Source organism: Halichoerus grypus, chromosome 7 (assembly GCF_964656455.1).
Source record: "Halichoerus grypus chromosome 7, mHalGry1.hap1.1, whole genome shotgun sequence".
Classification (NCBI taxonomy): domain Eukaryota; kingdom Metazoa; phylum Chordata; class Mammalia; order Carnivora; family Phocidae; genus Halichoerus; species Halichoerus grypus.
Genome location: NC_135718.1, coordinates 126,431,500 through 126,456,996, shown reverse-complemented (window position 1 = coordinate 126,456,996; position 25,497 = coordinate 126,431,500). Strand labels below are relative to the sequence as shown.

Below are 25,497 nucleotides of genomic sequence, written 5' to 3'. Positions count from 1 at the left end.
AGCTTTAGGTGGAACAGTTTCTGCGAAATCACCAGCCTCTAGGAAGTTGGTTTCATTTTTGGAAAGCTTTGATTGTAGACATTTCTTTCCTTCACATCGTGCCGAACTCTCTCTCTCCGTGGTATCTACCAATTTTACTACCACCAGTTTCCGCTCCCTGGTGCCGCAAAGCACCTTTCCTCTCCCTTCTGCAGCTCTTTCTTCAGATGGTGTGCCAAGATGCTGAGCGCCGTGTATCCATAAAGTAATGCCATTCTCACTGCCTAGTTCTCTGGATTAACCCCATGCTCAGGATGGGAGTCGGGATGCCGTCACACATGGGAGCCATCCCTGAAGGAAACGCAAAATTCATTTGTGATACTGAGTTTGGAGTGGGTGAGCATGCTGGGTGAGCACTAGATGATCTCAGTCTTGGCCCCACTAAAATGTCCAAAGTCAAGGAGACTGGGGAGCACTGTCCTTATCCTTCTGTGAAGGTCATTTGCTGTGCTTGTTCTAGTCACCAGCCCTGGGCCAGTGGCTTAGAGTGGTTCCAGGCCCTGCCCGTGCCCTATGCTCACGGGGGCAACTCAGGCAGAGAAACACAATGAGACCAGAGTACGATTCACATCAGAGGCTGAGGGGCCTAGAAATGGGATCTTTTGACTTTGGTGGGGGGGCTTGTATGGGATGGGGGCAGCTAGGAAGGTTTCTCCAAGTCTAGTCTCAGTTTGGTGAGCCACTGGGGAACGTGCCTAGAAGTTCAGAGGCAGGAAAGAGCAGGATATGTTCAGGGTGGCAAGTAGCTCAGTGTGGTTGGTATGTTTTGGGGAGTGGAGTCTGGGAAGGCAGGCGGATGCTGTCTAAAAGGTCTGAGGTGTGAGGTCTAGGGGGGCAGGTTGGAACTTTTTCCTGAAGATATTAAGCGTCACAGGACTGGAATCGAAGGAGTGACATGGTCAGCTCTGGGGTAGGAAGACGCGTTGGCAGCTGTAGGGAGTGAGGCTTGGAGTGGGCTGAGATTGATGGCAGATCAGCCCAGAGGTTATTGAATAATTTTAGCCAAGAAATGCTAAGGGCCTGATCTAAAGCTGCAGGGAAGGAGAGGAGAGATTTGAGAGAGTTATGGAAAGTAACGGGCAGGATTTGGATACCGAGGTAATGGGGGGGGGAAGGGGTGCATGAGGAATAGCAGGGGTGGCCTAAGGTTGGGGGGAATCTGGAGGGGCTTCAATTCTTGTGGCTAAAGTGCTGGAAGCTCTGGCCCGGTCAGAGCTCACTGGGCTCGCTTCTTCCTGAGAGGTGGGGCCGACAGAGGTGGCCAAGGACAGGGGGCTGCTGTTTGATCAGGTGAGACAGGAGAGTCGTGGCCTGCGGTCCATAAAGTTCAAGAATTAGATGCAAATCAGGTATCAACATATTGTCTCCTTTTAGCCCTTTCTGACTGATGTGGTCCTGAGCAGTTTCAGATCTAGTGTCCCAGGGAATCTGGCCTGGCATCCGTAATACCTCCTGGGCAGCCTGGGGTCTGAAAGACATTGGCCTCAGCTCAGGAGTGGAGTGTGGAGGGTCCAGCTTGCTCCAGTCTAGTGGTTTCTTGGTTGTTTAGTGTCAAACTCATATTGGGGACACTCAGTGATTAGTCTAATTACACGTCTTTTTGCCTCTTTTTTCTCTTTTCTAGCAACAATTACACATGCAATGTTTCATAGATCGGTTCTTAAGTTTTTCTACAAACAAACCACAACTACTGCCTGGTATCAGCCACCAAATTATTAATTCCTAAACTAACACGAAACAAATGCCTCTGTGAGGCAGTTAAAGTATTGCAAGAATATTTATTTTGAGTGACTAAACTATACACTTCCTGTTCAGTGTTAAGGAAAATTGGTCTTTATTATTCCAGGGAAATGTCAAGATCGCTAAGTATCATAGCATTTTGACCTGTGTTATGTTGAGCAAACTCTCCACATGTTTCTCATAAAAATATACATCAGAGATGGTTTCAAACTGAATGTCAAACTTAGTTAAAGGTACAAACCTCTTCAAAGTTATTGTGAATATCAAATGGAACAATCAAATGCACATCAGCGTGAGCCACTTTTTTCTTAGGGGCTCGATCATGCCGATGGATTTAGCAACTTTGTGTCATTCTAGGTGATGGAGTGAGGCTTCTGCTCTCATCAGAATGACCTCTGTGGAGGCTGGGTTGGGCTTTGGAGAATCTCCCTCTCCACCAAATTTTTAAAAAGTGTGTATAATCACTTATAAAAACATTTTAAAAATTGATGTTCTATACCTTGCTGGACTTCTGTGATGATTACCTGGGTTATACGTATGTAAGAATGTATCTAGCTGTATACTTTTCTCTAAGTTATAGTTCAATTAAATATGAATACGTATTTTCATATTCCATGGAATGTCAGCAAGAATTTTTTTTTTTTTAACAAAGTTCTTCCTGTTAAGAGGTTGACAAGGGAGATGCGTTTTGTAGGCCAGTATTTAGTTGCTTAAAAATCTTAGTTCCGTAATCTACTAGACCCTAAGTGCGGCATTTTGAATTGATTCCTTGGTATCTTTTTGAAGGACCCAAAGTAAAATCAGTGCCTTCTTGGCAAAGAGATGACAACTCCTGCCTCTTTGGGGGAGGCAGGGGCGGGGGCGAAAGGAGATAGCTTTCCCCGCATCACAATGTTCCATAAGCATACTGTTTTGTGGCTCTTGCCTTATTTTGTAATAGAGGTAAATATTAATTTCCAAAACAGATTTTGTACGTATTTCCTTGCTTTAAACATCTCCAAAGGCTCAATGGTACCGAGAAAGGCTAATTTCGAGGACATAGACATGATACTGTTTAGGGTTAAACTCCAGAAAACGTAAAAGGCTTTTAGGCTTCTAAGTTATTGATATTTGTATACTTAGCAGTGATTTGATGCCTGATTTTATCTAATTTCTTTTCGAAGCAAATCCTAGGTGTCGCCCTGGTTTAGAGACAGTGGGGAGCCGAACTGCCTGGGCTCCTTCACCGGCTAGTTTCTCACTCTGAGCAAGAAACTTTAAGAGGAACCTAATAATACCAAATGGAGTTGTTCTGAAGATCACTTGAATTAACAAGGCACTTGGTAAAGTTATTAGGGCACAGGGTAGACAAAAAGTTAAAGACACTTTAAGATTTTGCTGCCAATCAGTTATAACAGTAAATAATATAAAATGCTTTATTTCATGTGGAGAGATAGGATGCACAGATCATTTAATGCTTCGAGGATCCAACTAAGGATAAGACTACTCTAGATAATACCTAGAGAGGGGAAAGTTATCTATTTGTGTGGAAATCTTTTGATTCCATTCCTAGTCAGGTATCTTAATTCCTTAGAAGCTTTAGTATCTAACAGAACGAGGACAGCATAAAAACTTTTAAAAAATTATCAGGCTGGGCATATCAATATTTATTGAAATACTGAAAAAAAAAAATCCATTTTGTCGAGAAATTCCTGGCAAGAACTGACATGACAATATGTATTTCACTGATACAGTAAGAAAACGCCAACAAGTAACCGACTTCACACTCTAAACATTGCATGGATTCAGGTCCCAGGTAGCTGCAGATCTGTAATACGAATGTTCACACATTACAGACTGTCTGTTTACAAACATAGACCAACTATAATAAGCCACGCTAAGCCAAAAATGTTTATATTTGAGTCTGCTTTTACTAATAAATCCTGTAATTGATAAGGCAGTTGCTAAGGAAATGTCTTGTGACAGACTGGTTAACAATGAGCACTAGAGAAATTTCATTTGCCAACTTTGGATGGGCCACAGATGTTCGCTATGGTGCATTCTTGTTTATCAACTTCTGTTCTTGATGTCAGCAGGAGTGTGGATGTAACTCTCCGTGTTGCCCATCTTTCTAACTATACTTAGGATGGAATTTGCTAGGTTAACAACATACCAGTAATTGACATTTCTTAGGTTTAATTTTCAGTGGAGAGTACTACTGTATTATTTAAAATAAGAAAACACGGACTTTCAGAATCAATGTATTTAGGGTTTTGTTTTTTTTTTTTTTGCAGTGTTAAAGACCCTCCAATTAACTATCCCACCAATCTCATAATTGCCACCACCCATGTTCCACATGCAGGATGCAACCATTTCAGTAACTGTTAACAACACCCATTCCTCCCCACATGTCTTCTAGCCAACTTGGTTTTTAAGTGGGGAGGGTAAGGATGCTGTCAGTCTATTTAATGCTTGGGACATTGACTCTGATCAGCTGTTTTTCATTGTCCTTTGAGCTGTGATGACAGGTGACTGAGACTGCATGAGAAGCTGTGGACACTCAGCTTAGCAAATGTGTACCCTTCATGTGGACGAATATTAGAGGTGATTAAAAAAATAATAAAATAATCCTTTTTGTACGCACAGAAGTAGTAACTAATATCTTTGGTATACAACTTACAACGCTTGTAAAGGAAACCAGGGAAGACTCTACCCTCGTTAAATTTACTTGAAAACAGAGGAAACTACAAGTCACATAATTTACAATAGATATTAAATAAACTACAGTAAGAATTATGAAGATTTACAGACATTTAATCAAGTGAATGATTTTAATTCATTAAGACCCTTCTCTGTCCCTGAACTATGTTCCGCTAACTTGAAGACATGCTACAGTAAACACATATATTTGGTTTCTTCAGTCTTGGCTATATCTTATACAAAGGTGAAACCAAGGAACAATAAATTAGCATCATAATTGTCTACAGTTGAAACTATGATATACAATATAAATAAACTATTCAAAAGCCTGAAACATTTATGAAAAAATTAAGGGACTAGGAGATACTTTTAGTTTTTACAGTTTTTACAAGTGATTGTGCCGCTGATAATCTCAAAAAAATCAAAGTCTAAATGAGATTCCCGTTGTTGATTTTAGTGTCTCACGACATACAATAATTAAGTACTGTTAAAAATAATTACCAATCAGAAAAATAACATTAAGGAAATTACTGCTTTAGCTATTTTGTAATATCACAGTTTCCCCCCCTCCCCCCACAGGACCTAAAGAATGTAAACACTATCTTTTATTTGACTTGAAAGTATTAATACTTTATTTTAGACAAATGTTGATCCACATCTGCACACAGCTACCTCTCAGAATTGTGAAATAAGGCAAGACTTCCATACCTGTGGCATTACATGTCAATAATACTGCTATCGTTGTTTGGAGAGTTTGTTTTGCAATTCTTTGTCCTTCAATATTTGTTCTAGAGCAGACTTTGGTCTATGACTCAGAAAGGTCAGTATCACTCTCTTCCTTTCCCTTTTGGGGAAGATTGGAATTGCTTTAGTATCTTTCCAGTCCATATGTAGGAATCACTGTTGCTGTTCTATGTTTAGGGGATGTTCAACTGCAACAAGCCGGAGACTTGAGGCAATTTATTAGCTCACCTTTTTCTTTCTTTTTGCATAGCTTAACATGCTTCGGTTTTATTTTAAACTACTTAGCACTGTGACTATTTGACATCCCAGTAAAATATGTTTCAGGTTTTATTTTCAAATGAACTACAAACTCGGATGGTTCAAAAAGACGAATGTACCCCAACAAGCCTTTTGGCAAGAAATTTTTATGAAATCCGACAACGCCAAAGCCACATTTCAGTAACAACAGCAGAAATAAGGTCTAGCTTGCTTTAGCTATGGAGCATTTGCTTTAAATTTGTAGTCCTTTCCCTTAATATTAATTAATGCTTATATAAGATCAGAAGAGGGATACTGTCTGCTTTTTTTTCTTTTTTAACATGAACACATGACAAAACAAACCAGAACATATTTCAAATGGCAAGCTAACATATTGTAGACTGTTCTTATTAGCTGTTTGCAGGTCTAAGACATAGACATTCAAAATTAGGCTTTTCATGATTTGGTGGAGCTACTAGTGGGTGTGGCTGAGCACAAGTCCGTAAGGACAGATTCCGTGATCATAGGACAGAAGGTGCTGGGTCCTTGAAAGGAAGAGGGAAGGGCTATTACAGGTGCAGCCGATGGATTTTTTGAGTTGTTTTAGTTCAGCTTCACCATGGAGGCATTCTGTAAGCTCAAATCCCTTGCTGTATAAGCCTAATTAATAACACAGATCAGTTCCTAAATTTCTTCACAGCGGAGATCAGTTTAAATATACAAGAATTGTTCTGTCCATTTTCATTCCGATATGGGGTTGGTATCCATCTGTGAGTTCAATCCACTCCGTTACAATGTCTTTTATATGGAATCCTTTGGGGATGTGAAGCCTTTGATTCACAGTTTGCAATACAAATACCCTGATACATCATTTATTTGCTATTAAGTATTTGATTATTATGCCTTTTTAAACTCAATATCTTTAAACCAAGTTTTTAATTAGTGTTGCTTGGAGCAGTTCAGAGTATTTTTTTTTTTTTCTTTTCTTCCTGTTCTTTTTTCCCCCCACCAATCTCTTTTTGTTTTGAAAGCAGAGCTTTTAGGGGTTGGAACCTAAGCTCTTTTTGCATGCAACATTTCAATAAGGAGGTTATTATAGGGCACATCCCCATTCAGGTGCTTATAGTAGAGGTATTCTTCAGCCTGCATGCTGATGGCCCGGATTTCGGGTAGTCGAAGAAGTAGCTGCCCGAATTTCTCTGTTTGCTGTGGGTAGTTGCACATAGTATAGTCCAGCAGGGCGGCATTGACTTGTTCCTGGACACCTTCTACCAGCTGGAAGTTCTCAAGGTTTTTGACATCTGGATTTAAAAAACAAAAACAAAAACAAAACCATGATATTTTAATGGAATTTTAATTCCTGTTTACTACAGCAGTGTGTTCAATTAATGGATGTATTTCCTCCTGACATAAAGCATACTTTATATGCTGCTGAATATTCAGTAAGCCCCACTCACCAAGCTTCCTGGGAAAAGGATCACAAAAGAGCTTTAGAAGAATGTCTTGTTGAAATTCTGCATATACCTCAAATCAATTAGACACCAATGGATTTTGAGCAAGGTCAACTCTTTTCATATCTTACAAAAGGAAAGGTTTGAGGATTCCTAAAGTAGAGGGATCATAATATATTGCCAGCAAATGAGTCCCTAGAGAAAGACCGATCTTAACCCAGTATATTACACAATTCACATAATTCTGTATTAATTTTTCTGACCCAAGGTGAAATCTGTGTCCAGGGTATGATGTAGTTAATTCTAATAAAAAGTGACAGGGTTCTTGTTTCTGTTTGACATTTTCTAAATGATTCTGAAAGCCTTTGACTTGTCTAGCCTATGCTAATGAACCATCTGGTACACTCCAGTGACTGGCAACAGAATATTCGCTACTGAGAACTCTCTAAAATATATATCTCAGTGACTAATGATCTTTATCAAATGAAAGCCTCGTCCTTTAGGCAGAATACGCTCCAGGATGGCCAGTGCCCTTTAACCTGAATGTGGTTTGAAAGTCTGATACTTTACTTTCCCATTTTTTTTTTTTTCCCTGGTCCTGGGTCACTCATACGGAGAAGATGGACATGGACAATTCATGCAGCCTAACTCCTGGTGATCATCCAGTTGTTTTAAGGCATCTGCCCTAGAGGTCCTTATAAATATTGAATAAGGGAGAAATAGAGAGTCAAAAAAAGACAGACTGACATACAAATACATACACAGACAATGAACAGGGGAAAATGGTGATGTTGGAATTTCTCTTCTGGAGTTTATTTACGTTAACTACAACTTTTATATAATGTGTATATAGAAGTCTCTGGAAAAAAATATATAGATATGTGTGTTTACATACATCCATGCTAAGAAAGTAAACAGATGCAGCACCCCTCCAGCCCTGTTTTATTTTCTAATTGGACAAAAATAAATAAGAATGATTCAGAAGAAAACCACATAATACTATGATTAAAAGGTTAAATGTACTAAACTCAGTTACTAGTTACCATAGTAACTCATACCCAATACTTCTGGCGCTGAACTTGGCTGTTAAACTTAGCGTGTACATATGTGCACGTCCATTTTGGTATCTCGAAATCCTCTTAAAATAAGGTTACTTACTTGCCTTGGGGGGGTGGGAGATAGGCAGAATGGGTGAAGGGGTGTGTGAAATACAGGCTGCGAGTTATGGAATGACTAAGTCACAGGAATAAAGGGCGCAGCGTAGGAAATATGGTCAGTGATTCTGTACTCGTGTTGTGACAGATGGCAGCTACGCTTGGGGTGGGCCCAGCCTAACATACAGAGAAGTTCGATCACTATGTTGTGTACCTGAAACCAATGAAATGCTGCGTGTCAACTCTACTCAAATAAAAAGTAAAAACAAACAAAAACAAAACAAAACAAAACAAAAAACAAAAAAAGGTTACATTTGCTGTTTAAATGTGTCTGGGATGATTTTAGTGTTTGTATTTTGAGCCATAACTTCACATTAAACATGCTTACCCCTCCTCATCCTCCAAGTCTCTGCCCCAAATTAAAAACAGTGAGGAATAAGTACTGAAATAGGTACATAGTGTGAGCACCAGATACCACATGTATTTCAAAGTGAGATGGGAGAATAAAAAAAATTGATTATTTATTAGTGAGATGTACCAACAGACAAATGCTACACTATTAGGCGCTGTGTCTTCTTATGGCATTGAAACTCGTAGGCAAGTTGTTGCCTACCTGACATTTTATGTATGTCCTACTTTACAGTTAATAAAGCATTTCCATCTGATTTAAAATATTTTAAAAATGTTCTTAAATTATTATTATTTTTTAAAGATTTTATTTATTTATTTGACAGAGAGAGACACAGCGAGAGAGGGAACACAAGCAGGGGGAGTGGGAGAGGGAAGAGCAGGCTTCCCGTGGAGCAGGGAGCCCGACGCGGGGCTCGATCCCAGGACCCTGGGATCATGACCTGAGCCGAAGGCAGATGCTTAAGGACTGAGCCACCCAGGTACCCCAAAAATGATCTTAAATTATTTAAAAAGACTGATATGTTTAGTTACATTTGGTTCAAAATTATAAAATGTCAACAATTAGAAATATCATTGATATGCTCTAGCTGGGTTCGGGACAGAAGAATTTACACTCGTGTTAGCTTTGTCCGCTGCGGTGCATATTCTCCTTTCAAGGGCTCACACTCTGGTGATGTGTGTGGGTCCTTCATAAAGGATCATGGCAGAGAGCGAATATCATTTAAAAATAGTTCAATTTTTGGCAAATTTCTCAGTGCTTTTTCTTTTTACCTTCATCCAACTGAGAGGAGACAGAATTCACCTTTCTCTTTTACATACGACTAGGAAGTTGAAAAAGAAAACAAGCCACTTTCAGTGTTATGGTGATCTAAACACAATTATAGAAAAACAACTGAAATGGAGTATTATTTTATGCTACAATGAAAGATATTCTCACAAGCAAGGAAATCTAACAAGAGTCATAGAGTTAATAGGGAGGATGTAAGAATTTGCACAGTATAAAAATGTAAGATAAATAAAAGTCTTAGAAAGTTGTTCTTGAAACTTTCTTTTTTTTTGATAAATGTATTTTTTGAGACCTAGGTTCTACCTTCTGTGATAAATTATGCCACTCTGTTAAGAAAAAAAAAATCTATTAAAAAACACAAAACAAAAAGAATAGATCATTAGTCCTGGTTTATGTGTTTATTATTATCACAGAATGATCATTTAAGGTCTCCAGATTAGCATGTGCTGGATAATTTCTATAAATACTGATCCAAACTGGTACCTTTGTTCCAAAAGTTTAAAAATATATGCCATTTTCCTTCTGAAGGAAAATATACAGGTTTCCCATACTATGGCCATATCTGTAATTTTTCTCTAAAGTCCATCAGAGTTGAATTCATATGACTGAATTAATTTTCCCATTAAGCCATTTCTAAGAATTTCTCATTAAGTCTAACAAAACTTATGCTGCTAATTGCCCCAAAGGTACTTACTGAATGTCTATTTTGTTTCTATGTCTACAGAGACAATTTATAATTTGGCATCAATGATCCTGATATTTAAGCTATGTAAGGTTAAAAAAAAAAAAAGAAAGAACAAGATTTTTATGGAATTACTCTCATTTACTGACCAAGTAGTTCCTGGATCATTGCTCTGCCGGTTGATTCTACTCTCAGCTAGCAATTCCTCTCACAGCGTTTTGCATTGCTTTAGTAACCATCCGTTTCCCTAGTAGACGGTAAGCATCTTGGCGTGAGGACTCTGTATTAGTCAAAGCATCTCCAGAGAATTCTCCAATTAATGTTTGCTTTATGTTATTGATGTATTTGTCCAAGATTGATATCACTGTGACATTACCTATTATATTCAACTGTTAAGTATCGTATAAGCCAATTTCCTTTCTTTTTCTAATTTGAAACTGGCTTTCAAAAATTGACTTATACAATAGATTTCTCCCTGAAATAAAATATTTAAAATGTGACAGTGTTTTCTGGCTAAAGAATCCCGTGTGAATCCTGTGGTCTGAATAATCAAGTCTTAATTTACATGTTTTGCCAATGAGGATTTTCACTGGTCAGTTTTGCTTTAAGGGAAATGTGCCCATCCTCATTTGGATTTGGAATAGGGTCCCTGAGCTCCTACATTTCTTGCATCTCTGCCTGAGAGGCAGACCATAGTTTCCCTGCTATGGTCGAGATGGTTCACAAGGACCTAAAAGCAACAGAGAAGACGAGTGCCAAAATACAGGTGACACCACCTCTCAGAAGACTCAGAATTTTCTCTTTTATGTAGTTCATTTGTATTTACTTTTTGGGAAAAGTCCAGAAACTTAAGTGTGCTCCCACAATACTCATGGAATTCTTTTTTTTTTTTAAGATTTTATCATTGATTGATTGATTGATTGATTGGGAGAAAGTGGGGGGAGGGGCAGAAGGAGAAGGAGGGAGAGAATCTCAAGCAGACTGAGCTGAGCACAGATCCCAATGAGGGGCGTGATCTCACAACCCTGAGATCATGACCTGAGCCAAAATCAAGTGTCAGATGCTTAACTGATTAAGTCACCCAGGCGCCCCATGGTATTCATGTCCTTTTGTGAAAATTCATATATGAAATACATTTAAAATCTTAAGCATTTTCTCTGGGATGTTCTTCCCGTAAATCAAGTCCTATTCCACATTAAGTAATGAATGGGGGCTGGCAGACTTGGGAGTCTAAATTCATCTGTAACAGGACTCTGTAACACCAAAACTTCATGAATGAACTGATATTAAATTACATGAGAAAACAAAATTTGGCAAATTTTTTTTTTTTTAAAGATTTTATTTATTTATTTGACAGAGAGAGAGATAGCGAGAGCAGGAACACAAGCAGGGGGAGTGGGAGAGGGAGAAGCAGGCTTCCTGCCGAGCAGGGAGCCCGATGTGGGACTCGATCCCAGGACCCCGGGATCATGACCTGAGCTGAAGGCAGACGCTTAACGACTGAGCCACCCAGGCGCCCAAAATTTGGAAAATTATTACATATTCCGGAGTCCTCAGAAATAGTATGTTTTTGAGATGTGCTGTTCAGTTCCTATATAAATACCACTGTACCATATTTGGATGGTAGAAGAGGGGAGATTGACAGGAGACCAAAATTCCCACCAGTTCTTCTGCGGTATCTTATGCTGGATCTCAAAGTCTCCTGCATTTGGCCCTCTATGTTCTCCTTTGAAATTTATAAGCTTCATCTTAATACAATTTAAAAATACAAGTTAATGAACTCTATCATTGCAAATTCAGAGTTGGAAATTGCATGTAAACAGACAGAGGCATCCCCAACCCTTTTTCTATAGCCTTTAAATTTTGATGACTGGCACAAGCATTTTGTGCTTCTCCTCTAAGTATCAATCTCTTATCATCTATTCTACTTTATTCACTCAGGGACTAATTACCAACTTTTTATGTGAAGCAGCATTACGATAAGCTCACAGTGGCATGCTCAGATTTTTTCCATCCTTATTGGAAAGTAAACCCTTAGGTCTTCTTGAATATATTACAGTACTGGCTTCTCAGTCATACACAACACTCAGACTCTCTCTGAAGATGAAGATACTGATTTCTGCCTCCCTGGTACCTGCCACATGGCACAGCCTGTAAATCTTCCTGTTCAGCACTTTTGTCAGTGATGGGTCCTTTGCTGAGCAAGGGGGCTGGGAGGTTGGGAGGCTGGGGGCTCAAACGGAGTGTGCCGTTTTTTTTTGCCGAGAAGATAATTATCTTTGTTAATTTTCCACATGTGGGAAAAACAATTGTATCTTGCCCTTTAAAAGAGATGAAAGTGGGAAAAAGAGGTACCATTTTGTACCTAGAGAACATTTCTTTTCCTTGAGGCTTTTGGAAGGATGGCGATCTATAAATCGGTACACGATTTGTCCTCAGAAGACTTTTTCCTTTAATAAGTCAGAAAAGGAGAAAGGAAAGAATTTTCTGCAAGGAATTAATTTTTAAAATTATTTTTGAAAGGGCTATATTTAAATAATTTACATACATAATTTTATAAGAACTTTGAGAGCAACCTGCTAGTTCTTTTCATATGAACCAAGTTCACTTAATAAAGAGTGAGGGCTGTTTAGGGTTTGGAAATGGGAGGACAAGATATTTTTAATGCTGATGTCTAAGATTAAATTCTATCCTGTTTCCAGCAAAACTTCAAACTCAAGATTTTACATTCATCGCTGTTAAGTCCCCTACAAAAATGTGTTTGTGTGTGTATGCTTATTAACCCAAGAGCTATTTTTAGCAACTAGAATATACGATTCGGTGCCTTCATATGCAAATTACTAACAAGAAAATGCAACTCTTTGGCAGGAGCTGTGTGTAAAAATGTGGACAAACAGAGCATGCATTATTTATGTACACAGGAATAACAAGCCCTTACAACTACTGACGCTTTGTAACTTACAAGGCACTGTTAACATGCATTATTTATTATTTTACACCTTTATGTATATGCAATATATGAAATATATGAATTCATTCATCCATCCATCCATCCATTCATTCAGTTTGACAGTCCTGTGCCAGGTATTAAAGATACGGGAATAAAACACAGTCTCTGTGTCAAGTAGTTTATTTAATGTTATAGAGATAAGCCGTGGATGTGTTGGGCACACACAGGATCAGCAGCTTAACTTTCATGCAGAAGGAGAGCAGAGGGGCAAGAGGAGGATGGGCCATAAAGTTTAAGACTGAGGACATCCCATGTCAGAAAGAGTCTGGATTTTGGTCTGAAAGCAATACAGAAGCACTGAAAGATTTTAAGAAGGCAATGGTCAACTTTGATTTAGAATGAGCACGCTACCAGAAGTGTGGAGACGGAATTGGTACATGAAGAAGGGGAAGGAGGGAGCAGTCTCATGGGAGGACCAATCAGGAGGCTGTCGCAGGAATAGAGGTGAGAAGTACAGTGGGCCATGGGGCGGGGCGGGGGGGGAGGGGATGGACTTGAAAGGCATCAAGATGGTTGACTCAACAGGGCTTATTGGCCCTGTGTTAATCAAGTAGGACAGAGTGAAGGTCCTGGATGACTCCTGGGTGTCTGTCAAGGGAGAAAGGTGGTGGCTATCCTTCTGGCAAGAGGCAGAGGCATATTTGAGAGGGCAGGATTTAATAAGTCTAGGTATAGCCATATTGAATTTAAGGAGCCTGTGGAACACTCAGTTGATATAGAGGAAATGGCAGGAAATGAAGGTCCAGACCTAAGCAGAGAGGCCTGGATGGTGGTCTAGATTTGGGACTCATCAATGGACCAGTGGATGAAACCTCCGGGTTTAGAGAGAATGTTTAGAGAGAGAAGGGGCCTAGTGGTGGAATTCTGGAGAAGGCTAACTTTTAAAGGATGGCTTCCTTGAGAAGGTATTACAAGTATTTTGAAATTAAGACTCAGAGATTAAATAGCTTTTCTAAGATCTCAAAGTAAGCCAGACACAGGGAGGGAGAAGCTAACATTTCAGAGCGCTAGTCAATGTGCAAAGGATTTTCTACATGTTTTCTCATTTAATACTGTTAAGAATCTTGGGAAGGTATTATTATCTTCATTCTCCAGATAAAGAAACAGATTTACAGGGGTCACGTAACTCTACCTCCACAGCTACTAAAACGCAGACCCTGGATTGTAACAAGCTATCTGGCTCTAGAGTTCTTGAACCCCACCCACAAGACATCCCCTCCTGCCCCCGCCCCCCCCCCCGCCACCCCTGCAGAGCTTGGAACTAGACCTTGAAGGGCTCCTGACTGTCCTGGAGCTTGTTTTCCCCCTAGTGCCACAGCCTGCAAGTTTCTGCCACCTGCTGAGGTTGGAGAATGGGATGTCCTGGTTAATCAAATAGTTCCTTTTCTAAAGGGTCTGATCTCATAATACATGAGCGGTTTTCAGAGAATTTTAACGAAATAATATACTATTGACATTTATATTGCTATGGCTCATACCTTAATTCATCTTTAATGATTTTGAAGGAATTTTAACATCTTAAATACCACAGTTCATTATTATAAATAGCAGGCACAACTGAGAATGAGTACAATTTAGTGTCACAGGGTGCCTTCATGGGGGTCTTTTCTGGGCAATCTCCACCCAGCCCTTTCCACTGGGTCTATAAGGTAGCAGGGCTAAGGAAAAAAGAGTTTCTCTTTGCTTCTTATATGGAGTTTAGGAAAAAGGGTTCCACGGATTTAAAAAGTTTGAAAAGCACTTGATTTTGTGGCTATAATAACATCATTCAAAGGGAATTTGGTCTAATTTAATTCCATTGACTAGTCCTGTCAAGCAAGTCTTTCAATCACTGAGCCTGTGTTTCTATCTGTAAAATATGGGAAATAACTCTCTTAGTCTCTTAGGATCACGGAAAAGTAAAATATGAATTAAATTTGAATAAACTTAAAAATGCAAAAGTATTACATCCTAGTCATTATTTCTTAAAATTTTAATAATAAAATGTACTGATAAAATATTAAAGTTTACTGATTAACTTCTTTGCTTCCAACACATATCCTAAACAGCCATCTAATCATTTTCCCTGCCACGAAGTTTCACAGACAAAACAGTCTCTGATGTTGCAGTTTTCCAAAATTAATGGAAGGCACAGTGAATACTTCAAAGTTTATCCCATCCTCGATCACAAAGAACATTCCAGAAAACAGGGCCAATTCTGAAGTTTCAGTTACAGACTTTTCATGCTGTTGTATTAATTTTGAAGCCCAATTTTCCCAACTATGCATGGCAGCCTGCACAAAATGCTACGACGAAGTGAGTGGTAGCATGGGCCAGAGAAGCATAGGCTCAGCAAATACCGTTGCATAAAGAATGTCACCTGGAGCAGTGTCTGCCCTCTTGTCAATTTTTTATTCATAATATGTCATCCCCAAGAGGCAGCGGACATTTATTAAATGTCTTTATTTTTAGTCTCAATTCTAACTGTGAGATCATGAGCATGTCAATTTGGGGCCTCAACTTTTCCTCATCTGGGAACTTCAAAGTTGGACTTGGTCTCTATCGTCACCCACAACCCTAATAGTCTATGACTGAATGCTTATGAACTGAAGTATGGAGAGGAAGATACTGGATTGTCAACAAACAGGTACAAGCAGTATTCTGCAATCACTCTACTAGACTATCACTGGCTTTTTTGCTTAACTGTCTGGAAAGTACTTCAATTCTCCAAGATGGTTTTTGGCCTGAATTACAAATCATTTGAAACTTTGTTTAGTATATAGCTATGATCTGACACACTGTGCCCTAGGAAAAGTGGCACTAAATTCATTTACATTGATGTAGCTCCCTCCTTGACAAGGAACAATGTAGCTTTGGCACGCACAGACACAAAGCTTGCAGAAGTCTCAGAGCTAGCTCCTGTGTGTGCTGACGTCAGACAACTTTGCCCTGAACGCACAGAATATAGAATTGAATACAAATGGCATCCCTTAAATACTTTGAACAAAACAACATTCCATGAGTTTACATAGTTTCTTCTCAGAAGAAAGCGGAAATCCTTTATCATAGTCTAACTCAGAAACTGTATCTGTTGGCCTCACTCCTCCCCAAACACACTGGTCTTCTTGCTTTTCTCCAACACGCAAAGCTTCCTTCTGCCTTAGGACCTTTGCACTTGCTGTTCTCTCATTCTGCATGGTTCCTCCCCTATTGCGTAGGACTCACTCCCTCACTTCACTTCAGCCTCAGCTCAAATAACATCTACTCAAAGAAGCCTTTGCTGACTACCCTTTCTACAAAAGCTTTGCCTTACTACCAAATCTCTCTCTGTGCCCTCACTCTGCCTTATTTTTCTTTAAAATATGTCATGTATCAAAGAGATATTTGTATACCCATATCTGTTCTTAGCAGCATTGTTCACAATAGCCAAAAGGTAGAAGCAACCTAAGGGGCCACGGACCAATGAACAGACAAACAAAATGTGGTCTATACATCCAATGGAATATTAAGCAGCCTTTTTTTTTTTTTTTTTTTTTTTTTTAAGATTTTATTTATTTATTTGACAGAGAAAGAGCGAGAGAAGGAACACAAGCAGGGGGAGTGGGAGAGGGAGAAGCAGGCTTCCCGCAGAGCACGGAGCCCGATGCGGGGCTCAATCCCAGGACCCTGGGACCATGACCTGAGCCAAAGGCAGACGCTTAACGACTGAGCCACCCAGGTGCCCCTAAGCAGCCTTAAAAAGGAGGGAAATTCTGACATAAGCTACCACAAGGACACTGTGCTAAGTGAAATAAGCCAGTCACAAAAAGAAAAATACCGTATGATTCCGCTTGTATGAGGTACCCAGAGTAGTAAATTCATAGACAGAAAGTAGGATGGTGATTGCCGGGGCCTAGGGAGAGAAGGAAATGGGGGCCGTTGTTGAATAAGTATAGAATTTGAGTTTTTGTGGGCACCTGGGTGGCTCAGTCGTTAAGCGTCTGCCTTCAGCTCAGGTCATGGTCCCAGGGTCCTGGGATCGAGCCCCTCATCGGGCTCCCTGCTCCACGGGAAGCCTGCTTCTCCCTCTCCCACTCCCCCTGCTTGTGTTCCCTCTCTCGCTGTGTCTCTCTCTGTCAAATAAATAAATAAAATCTTTAAAAAAAAAAAAAGAATTTGAGTTTTTGTAAGATGAAAAGGGTTCTGGAGATTGGTTGGACAAGAATGTAAATGTATTTAACACTCCTGAACTGTACACTTCCGAGTGGTTAAGATAATAAATTTTATGTTATGTGTATTCTACCACAACTAGAAATTTAAAGATGTAATGTATAGGTGGGTTTTTAAACATGATATAATGAACACTTGTGAATCCACCACTCTGAAGAAACAAACAGAACATCACCCTTCAGGCTCCTTGTGTGTTCCTTCCGTGAACTAATTCCTGACGCCTCAGAGTGACCACTACCTCCAATTTGTGTCTACTCTTCCCCAGATCCCTAAACTATATGTTCTTACTGTTGCTTGTTGGACTGACCGTACATTATACATTTGTCTAATTTTTGAAATTGCCTGCTACCCTCAGCAGAATGAAAGCTGTGAAGGGAGGGACTTGGTCTAATTTGCAGCTGTATGTTAGCTCCTAGGGCAGTGTTCAGCACAGAGAAGATCCTCAGTGTAGTGGCCCCCTTATCCATGGCTTGGCCTTCCGTGGTTTCAGCCACAGGCAGTCAACTGTAGTCTGAAAGCAGATGACCCTTTTCTGGATGTATCATCAGGAGGTTAGTAGCCGCCTAATTAGTCTCCTGTTAGTAGACAGTGTCTACACTATTCACCTCCCTTCGCCTCATCATGTAGGCGTTTTATCATTTCACATCATCATAAGAAGAAGGGTGAGTATAGCACGATAAGGGATTTTGAGAGAGAGGAAAACCACATTCACATAACCTTTATCACAGTGTATTATTATAATCGTTCCATTTTATTATTAGCTATTGCTGTTTATCTCTTACTGTGCCTAATTTAGAAATGAAACATTATCATAGGTATGCATTTATAGAAAAAATGTGGTATATATATATATATATATATATATATCAGTACCATCCACAGTGTCAAGCTTCCATGACTAGGGGTCTTGGAACATTTCCCCCACAGATCAGGGGGTGGGGGGACCACCGTAAATATGTGAGGAATGAACAAATAAATTTCTTGATTAAACCCTGCTTTGCCCTAAACCAAAACCTCTTCTTTCTTTTTCTTCTGCCTTTGACATACTACTATTTTTCCATATCAAATTCACGGCAGACTTTATTTTTGTTTCATGCAGAATTATTTCATAACACTAAGCAAAAAGCATGAAGTCCATTATGTATTGTGTTTTCTTGGGAAAGATTCAAAAGGGAATTCTGGCTGGGTGTTCTGCCGTAGTGCCAGGCCTGCCTGTTTTTCTTGAATCATGAGGACTTTTCTATGTGTAGAACATTTTACTTTGCCATGTTTTACACATTTACCAGATCACTCAATGACCCGTATTGAAGGCTGCAGAATATGACTTGAGGTTCTGTAGATAACAGCTGCTTAATGGACATCTCTTCCCCAATGGCTAGTGGGTATTTCAAACCCACACTGTCTAAAACTGAGCTCAGTCTCTCCATTTTTTCTGAGCCTATTCCTTCTCCTGTTTTCCCTATGCCACTTACTGGATCGCTATCTCTCAGGACTCCGTATAGACATCATTGCCTCCAGGAAGCCTCCCCCAAGCCATCTCTGTAAATGCTACGGCACATTCCATTTGCCCATCACATGGGTCACTGGGTATTACATGGTTATCTGACAGTCAGTTCTGAGAACAGGGATGCAGATACCTTGTTAATGGTTACCCTTCCTTCCCCAGGCCTAGCACAGTGCCTGGACAAAACAGGAGACTATTTCACACTGGTCGAGTGAAAGAATGTCCTTTCACACTAATCATACATCAATCCTCCCCTTGCTTGTGCCTGAAAGATCTTCCAAATATTTCCAATCCTATCTTCCCTGTCAAGCTTTTCTTGATCTTCCAGTCACTGGTCTGTACCCTGCCTCCCCTACTAGACTGTGGTCTCTCGAAAGGCAGTGATCCTATCTTACGGTTATTTCCCACCCAGAGCAAGCATAGCACGACACACACAAAAGACACCCAATACATGTACTATTAAACTTGCTAATTTGAATTAAGCTGCCAAGAATATAAAGCATAGGCAAATTAATTCCCTGAGAATACACTGAGCACCTTTTATGTACCAACAGTCCCAGCTGTTAACTCTTAAGAAGTTTGGAAGTTCCTCACCTTGTTAAATTCATTACCAATTTCAAACATCACAGTAGCATCCATTTCCCATAACTTATCTCTAGAAAAAGTATAATCTGACTCAAAATGGAAGAAATTGAGTTCCGTGAATTAGGAGAAGGGAAAACACTTGGTTTGTCTGATGTTATGAAGTGGTAATCTGTGTACGCTGAGGAAAAATCTATTCTGAGGCGTTACTGTGCTGAGGGACCGCATCAACTGACATAGAACACTCACATTTTCCTTCTATGTATAAATTTGCAGTTTGTTTTCCAAAAGTGTTGGGGATAAAAATGAGGAAGGAAGGCTCTACTAAAGAATTATTTTAAAAACATGAATTAAAATGGAGCCTATGTTTCATCAACCTCTTCATACCAGATGATAGCAAAAACCATATTAAAAATTCTTGGAGAATGAAGGCAAAAATAAGGTCTCTGGCTGGGAACTGATTGAATATTTTGAGGCAGGAAAACAAAATTTAAAGGGGCCTGGGACGAGGCAATTTTCTGGTTTCCCCCTCAATTTCAAATAAAGCTGTGTGTCAAAACAAACCTAATACTAAGGGCAAATACATACAATTTTTGATAATAGGTAGCTTTTCAAGTGCACATGACACTCAAAATTGCAGCTGCAATTTCTTGAACAAGAAGACCATCTGTCCCCTCAGAATATGAAATGTCCACATTCATAAAAAGCAGCCCTTCCTGAGAGAAAAGCTCTTCACTACATTCTTGTAGTCACGTCCTAAGACAGTTTTTGATTCATAAGTTTGCATTTGATTTCCATTCAGGAACTTTTGTGGGTTTTGCAAAGTTTTCTTACTCTCTTAGAATAAGATACGAGGTTCAGTTTGTTCAGGTGGTAAGTCAAGACTATGAATAAACCAACGTTATCATATGAAAGAGAATTAAACAGGCAGATCCAAGTGGGGATATATTAAGCCAAATTTAAGCTCCAGTTGTTGAATTTAGCCTGTACTAGATGTCTGGTTTGCCTCGGGATAAATTCAGCTTTCCAGCTAATCGAACGAGGAAAACTGCCTCAGGTATGATAAAATTTACAAGAGAACGCTGTCGAACAGTTCTTGTTAAAAATATTAGCTTAAAGGCATTCTTATCGTCTTTGGGATGAAGACTGTATTTGCATTTAATTATTTGATTTCAAACTTTTATGAACTTGGATCAAATATTAGCTTAGCCAATTAAAATATTATTTTGTGTGAGTGTGGCTAAGAGCCCAATTCAGTTCAACTTACTTAGCTTTTTTAGTGATCTACAACTTTCTTATTGACTTTTGGAGAGAGGATTTCTAAGAGGTAATAAAAGGTAACATTTAAGAATTTACATGCACATTTAGTAAACAAGGTACTGTATTCAAAATAAATAGCTGAAGCCTTTCTCTGCATTACAGCATTAGTCCAGAAGAAAAAAGATAATCGTCTAGATATTTCCACTCATACAATCAATACTCCTTCATAATTCAGCATTTGAAATAAATCCTTTTCTTTAAGACTACTCCTGTTAGTCCAAGGGCCACAGTGTGGTTGCATTGCCAGGAGCAGCTTCGTGTTGGGTTTGTTCCCCACAGAAGGCTGGGTAGAGCCTGTTGTTTCTATCCTCCAGGTCTTAGAGGGGAGTAAGGGATACTGCTCATGCAGAAAAGGGACAGGAATGAGAAAGGAAGAGAGCACCATGGGGAAAAGGGTTACGTGAAATGAAAGAGCAGCAGAACACTCTTTAACAAAATGGAATTGTTGAGAAAAGGCATTCAACAAGCTCTATCCAAATAATCAGTTTGTTTTATAAAGCTTATATTACTCAGGCGCCTGGGTGGCTCAGTTGGTTAAGCGACTGCCTTCGGCTCAGGTCATGGTCCTGGAGTCCTGGGATCGAGTCCCGCATCGGGCTCCCTGCTCAGCAGGGGGTCTGCTTCTCCTCCTGACCCTCTTCCCTCTCGTGCTATCTCTCATTCTCTCTCACTCAAATAAATAAATAAAATCTTTAAAAAACAAAAAAAAAAAGCTTATATTACTCATACCTTAATGCCCATTGTGGATTGGGCAGGGAATGTCATAGTATCTTTTGGTGAACTTAGTCTTCTGGCCCCAGGGCTATGACATGGTAGGACTCTCTAGTGCCAGAATGACACAAATGTGGTCATCACTATCCTGCTGTGCTCCCTATTCCAAATCCCCTGGGTAATGTGACCCTTTGCGGGGGGGCGGGGGGCATCTTTGAAATGAGCCGCCTGCAATACCCGCTGTGGACCTGCACCAGGTATGATTAGATATGAACGAAGTCAAACAACCAGAGAACCACTGCCTCCCTGGGTCTAATCCCACTCATTTCAACAGAACTTTGAAACCGAGATGTGAATATAATATACTTGTCATTCTAAAGAGTAAGTATTGATTATTTTAAAAGAACAAAACACATTATGGTCAAGTCAGGACAAGGATGTATACAGGTATGAAGTTCTGCCTCCCAAGCAGCAAGAAATATAGAATCTGGAAAACAGGGCGCCCGGGTGGCTCAGTTGGTTGGGCGACTGCCTTCGGCTCAGGTCATGATCCTGGAGTCCCTGGATCGAGTCCCGCATCGGGCTCCCTGCTCGGCGGGGAGCCTGCTTCTCCCTCTGACCCTCCCCCCTCTCATGTGCTCTCTCTCTCTCTCATTCTCTCTGTCTCAAATAAATAAATAAAATCTTTAAAAAAAAAAAAAAAAAAAAAAGAATCTGGAAAACATTACCACACTGTTCTACAGTGATTATTGTTGGTTCACTAATTCAGACTCAGCAACTTGAACTCTTGTGCAAATTCAGACACTGTTTTTAGGTTTTATTTTTGATGGGAAGTTTACAGTTGCCTTTCTGTTTCATACTCTGAGTATCCAACTCGAGAAATTCTGTCTAAAACCAGCAGCAGAAGCAGAAATTCAGGAAATTAAGAGTATTACTGATGTATCGTTTATTTTACAATCCAAGTTTTAAATGTTTAAGACCTTTTATAAGGTTTATATAAATGTAGGTTTCTTGTCTATTACAATTTCTGAGGATAAAATCTTTGCTTAGTTCTTTGAACTTTTATCAAAACCCTGTCATCTATTTTAATTAACTTCTCCCAACACTTTGGCAGATCTGGCATTAGCCTTTCCGAGAGAGACACACAATGAATTAGTGATAGAATTGGGAGCAAGACCAGGTATTTTAATGTTACATCTGACGTTCCCAACATCCTTTTAGTTGCACCATACCGTATCAATTACATTGCTTTACAGAAACCATTGGGTTGAGGTCATTAAAATTGCATTTCTTGGGGCACCTGGATGACTCAGTAGGTTAAGCATCTGTCTTTGGCTCAGGTCATGATCCCAGGGTCCTGGGATCGAGCCCCGAATCGGGTTCTCTGCTCAGCGGGGAGCCTGCTTCTCCCTCTCCCTCTGCCTGCCTCTCTGCCTACTTGTGCTCTCTGTCACTCTCTCTCTCTCTCTCTGTCAAATAAATAAATAAATAAAAATCTTTTTTAAAAAAAGCATATATTTAAAAAAATAAAATAAAATTGTATTTCATTTTTTTTTTTTTAAGATTTTACTTATTTATTTGACAGAGAGAGAGACAGCGAGAGAGGGAACACAGCAGGGGGAATCGGAGAGGGAGAAGCAGGCTTCCCACCGAGCAGGGAGCCCGATGCGGGGCTCGATCCCAGGACCCTGGGATCATAACCTGAGCCAAAGGCAGATGCTTAATGACTGAGCCACCCAGGTGCCCCTAAAATTGCATTTCTTAAAGTACATGTTAAATTCAGCTTTTTGTTGCCAAGTTGAATGGTTCTGAATTAGTGAGGCTTACTGTATTCTGTTTCCACTTGTACTAAAAAGTAACATCACAATCATTAAAATTCTTGCAGCTTTCTGCCCATATGAGAACCGTTGTTTATATATGCTTGTTCTAAATATCCAAGACTACTCTTTAAGACCTAGATACACTTGGGGTGCCTGGGTGGCTCAGATGCTTAAGCGTCTGGCTTCGGCTCAGGTCATGATCCCAGGGTCCTGGGATCGAGCCCCGCATCGGGCTCCCTGCTCAGCGGGGAGTCTGCTTCTCCCCCTGCTCATGCTCTCTCTCTGTATCTCTGTGTCTCGAATGAATAAATTAAAAAAATATATTAAAAAAAAAAGACCTAGATACGCTTGTTACTTATTATTACATCATTTCCCTTGGCTTATTAATATCCTGCTCAGGAAGATCAGGGAAAAAAAAATCAGTCAGATGACCAAAACTTATTCTGAATTATTGGGACTATAAAAAGAAAAGAGAAGTCTTTGGGGTGAAGAACTAATACTTAAGGGAAACTGAAGGCCTAACAAGATCATTAAAACCAAATACTTACCAATTTGGGGGACATAAATTAATAATTCACCCAATTGCTCAGGGATATGTATTTGTATGTGAAAGACAGAAAATCCATATTACCAATTTGTTTTGTATTTGTTTAACCATGTGGCAGAGAAAATAACAGGAGAGATTAGTGTTAAGAACATTCAAGAGCTTCAAACATTTTGCAAAGGAAGCTTTTTTTTTGAAGTGCTAAGACAGATAGTAATGATACTAAAATATCTCACATCTGATCATATTTGTTTTAGAAAATGCTATGCTCAATTTTAAGCCCTGTATAGGAAAGGAACTAGGAATGTGTGCTCACCATGCCTTTTCGCACCCAGATATCATTAATTTAGCAGTCAAAAAATGCCTATGCGTTTGCAGTTGCATCATAGCCAACTCTTGATTATTTAGGGGAATTATTGATCCTTGCATTTCCACAGCTGGGAAAAATGAAAAGAGGTGATTTTAGATCTGTGAATACCGTGCTAGCCAACTGACCTTGGAAAGAGGAAACTGCTCTCTCAGTTTCCTCATCTTTTTTTTTTTTTAAAGATTATTCATTTATTTATTTGACAGAGAAAGACACAGCGAGAGAGGGAACACAAGCAGGGAGAGTGGGAGAGGGAGAAGCAGGCTTCCCGCCGAGCAGGGAGCCCGATGCTGGGCTTGATCCCAGGACCCTGGGATCATGACCTGAGCCGAAAGCAGACGCTTAACGCCTGAGCCACCCAGGTGCCCCAATCAGTTTCCTCATCTTTTAAAATGTATGGGGGGTGGGGGCGGTGGGGTTAGGGACACATCTCCAAAGGCAAGGGAAACACATGCAAAAATGAACTATTGGGACTTCATCAGGATGAAAAGCGTTTGCACAGCAGAGGAAACAGTCAACGTAACTAAAAGACAACCGGCAGAATGGGAGAAGATATTTGCAAATGACTTATCTGATAAAGAGTTAGCATCCAAAATCTATACAGAACTTATCAGACTCAACACCCAAAATACAAAAAAAAAAATCCAGTCAAGAATTGGGCAGAACACATGAATAGACATTTCTCCAAAGACATACAAATGACCAACAGACAAATGAAAAAATTCTCAGCATCACTCGGCATCAGGGAAATACAAATCAAAACCACAGTTAGATACCAGCTCACACACACTTAGTCAGAATGGCTAAAATTAACAACTCAGGAAACAACAGATGTTGTCGAGGATGCAGAGAAAGGGGAACCCTCTTACACTGTTGGTGGGAATGCAAACTGGTGCAGCCACTCTGGAAAACACTATGGAGGTTCCTCAAAAAGTTAAAAATAGAACTACACTAGGACCCAACAATTGCACTACTAGATATTTATCCAAAGGATACAAACATAGTCATTCAAAAGGGCGCATGCACCCAATGTTTCAGCAGCAATGTCCACAATAGCCAAAATATGGAAAGAGCCCAGAAGTCCATCAACAGATGAGTGGGTAAAGAAGAAGTGGTGTATATATATACAATGGAATATTACTCAGCCATCAAAAAGAATAAAATCTTGCCATTTGCAACGATGTGGATGGAACTAGAGGGTATTATGCTAAGCAAAATAAGTCAGTCAGAGAAAGACAGATACTAAATGATTTCACTCATCTGTGGAATTTAAGAAACAAAACAGATGATCATAGGGGAAGGAAAAATAAAATATGATGAAAACAGGAAGGCAAACCAGTAAGAGACTCTTAACTTTAGGAAACAAACTGAGGATTGCTGGAGGGGAGGTGAGGTGGGGGGATGGGGTAATTGGGTGATGGGCATTAAGGAGGGCATGTGATGTAATGAGCACTAGGTGTTATATGCAACTGATGAATCACTAAATTCTACCCCTGAAACTAATAATACACTCTATGTTAACTAAAC

General features: G+C 39.7%; 1 protein-coding gene across 3 annotated transcripts in view; it reads right to left on the bottom strand.

Annotated features, from left to right (window-relative positions):
- Positions 1 to 3,667: 3,667 nt before the first annotated feature.
- Positions 3,668 to 25,497, bottom strand: part of NR5A2 (nuclear receptor subfamily 5 group A member 2) — a 135,614-nt gene continuing 113,784 nt past the window's right edge. For all 3 annotated transcript variants that reach the window (XM_078078245.1, XM_036081533.2, XM_078078246.1), the window contains one exon: positions 3,668 to 6,740. In XM_078078245.1, coding sequence (XP_077934371.1) covers positions 6,493 to 6,740 — 248 coding nt within the window. In that variant the 3' untranslated portion in view covers positions 3,668 to 6,492. The remainder of the gene's footprint in view (positions 6,741 to 25,497) is intronic.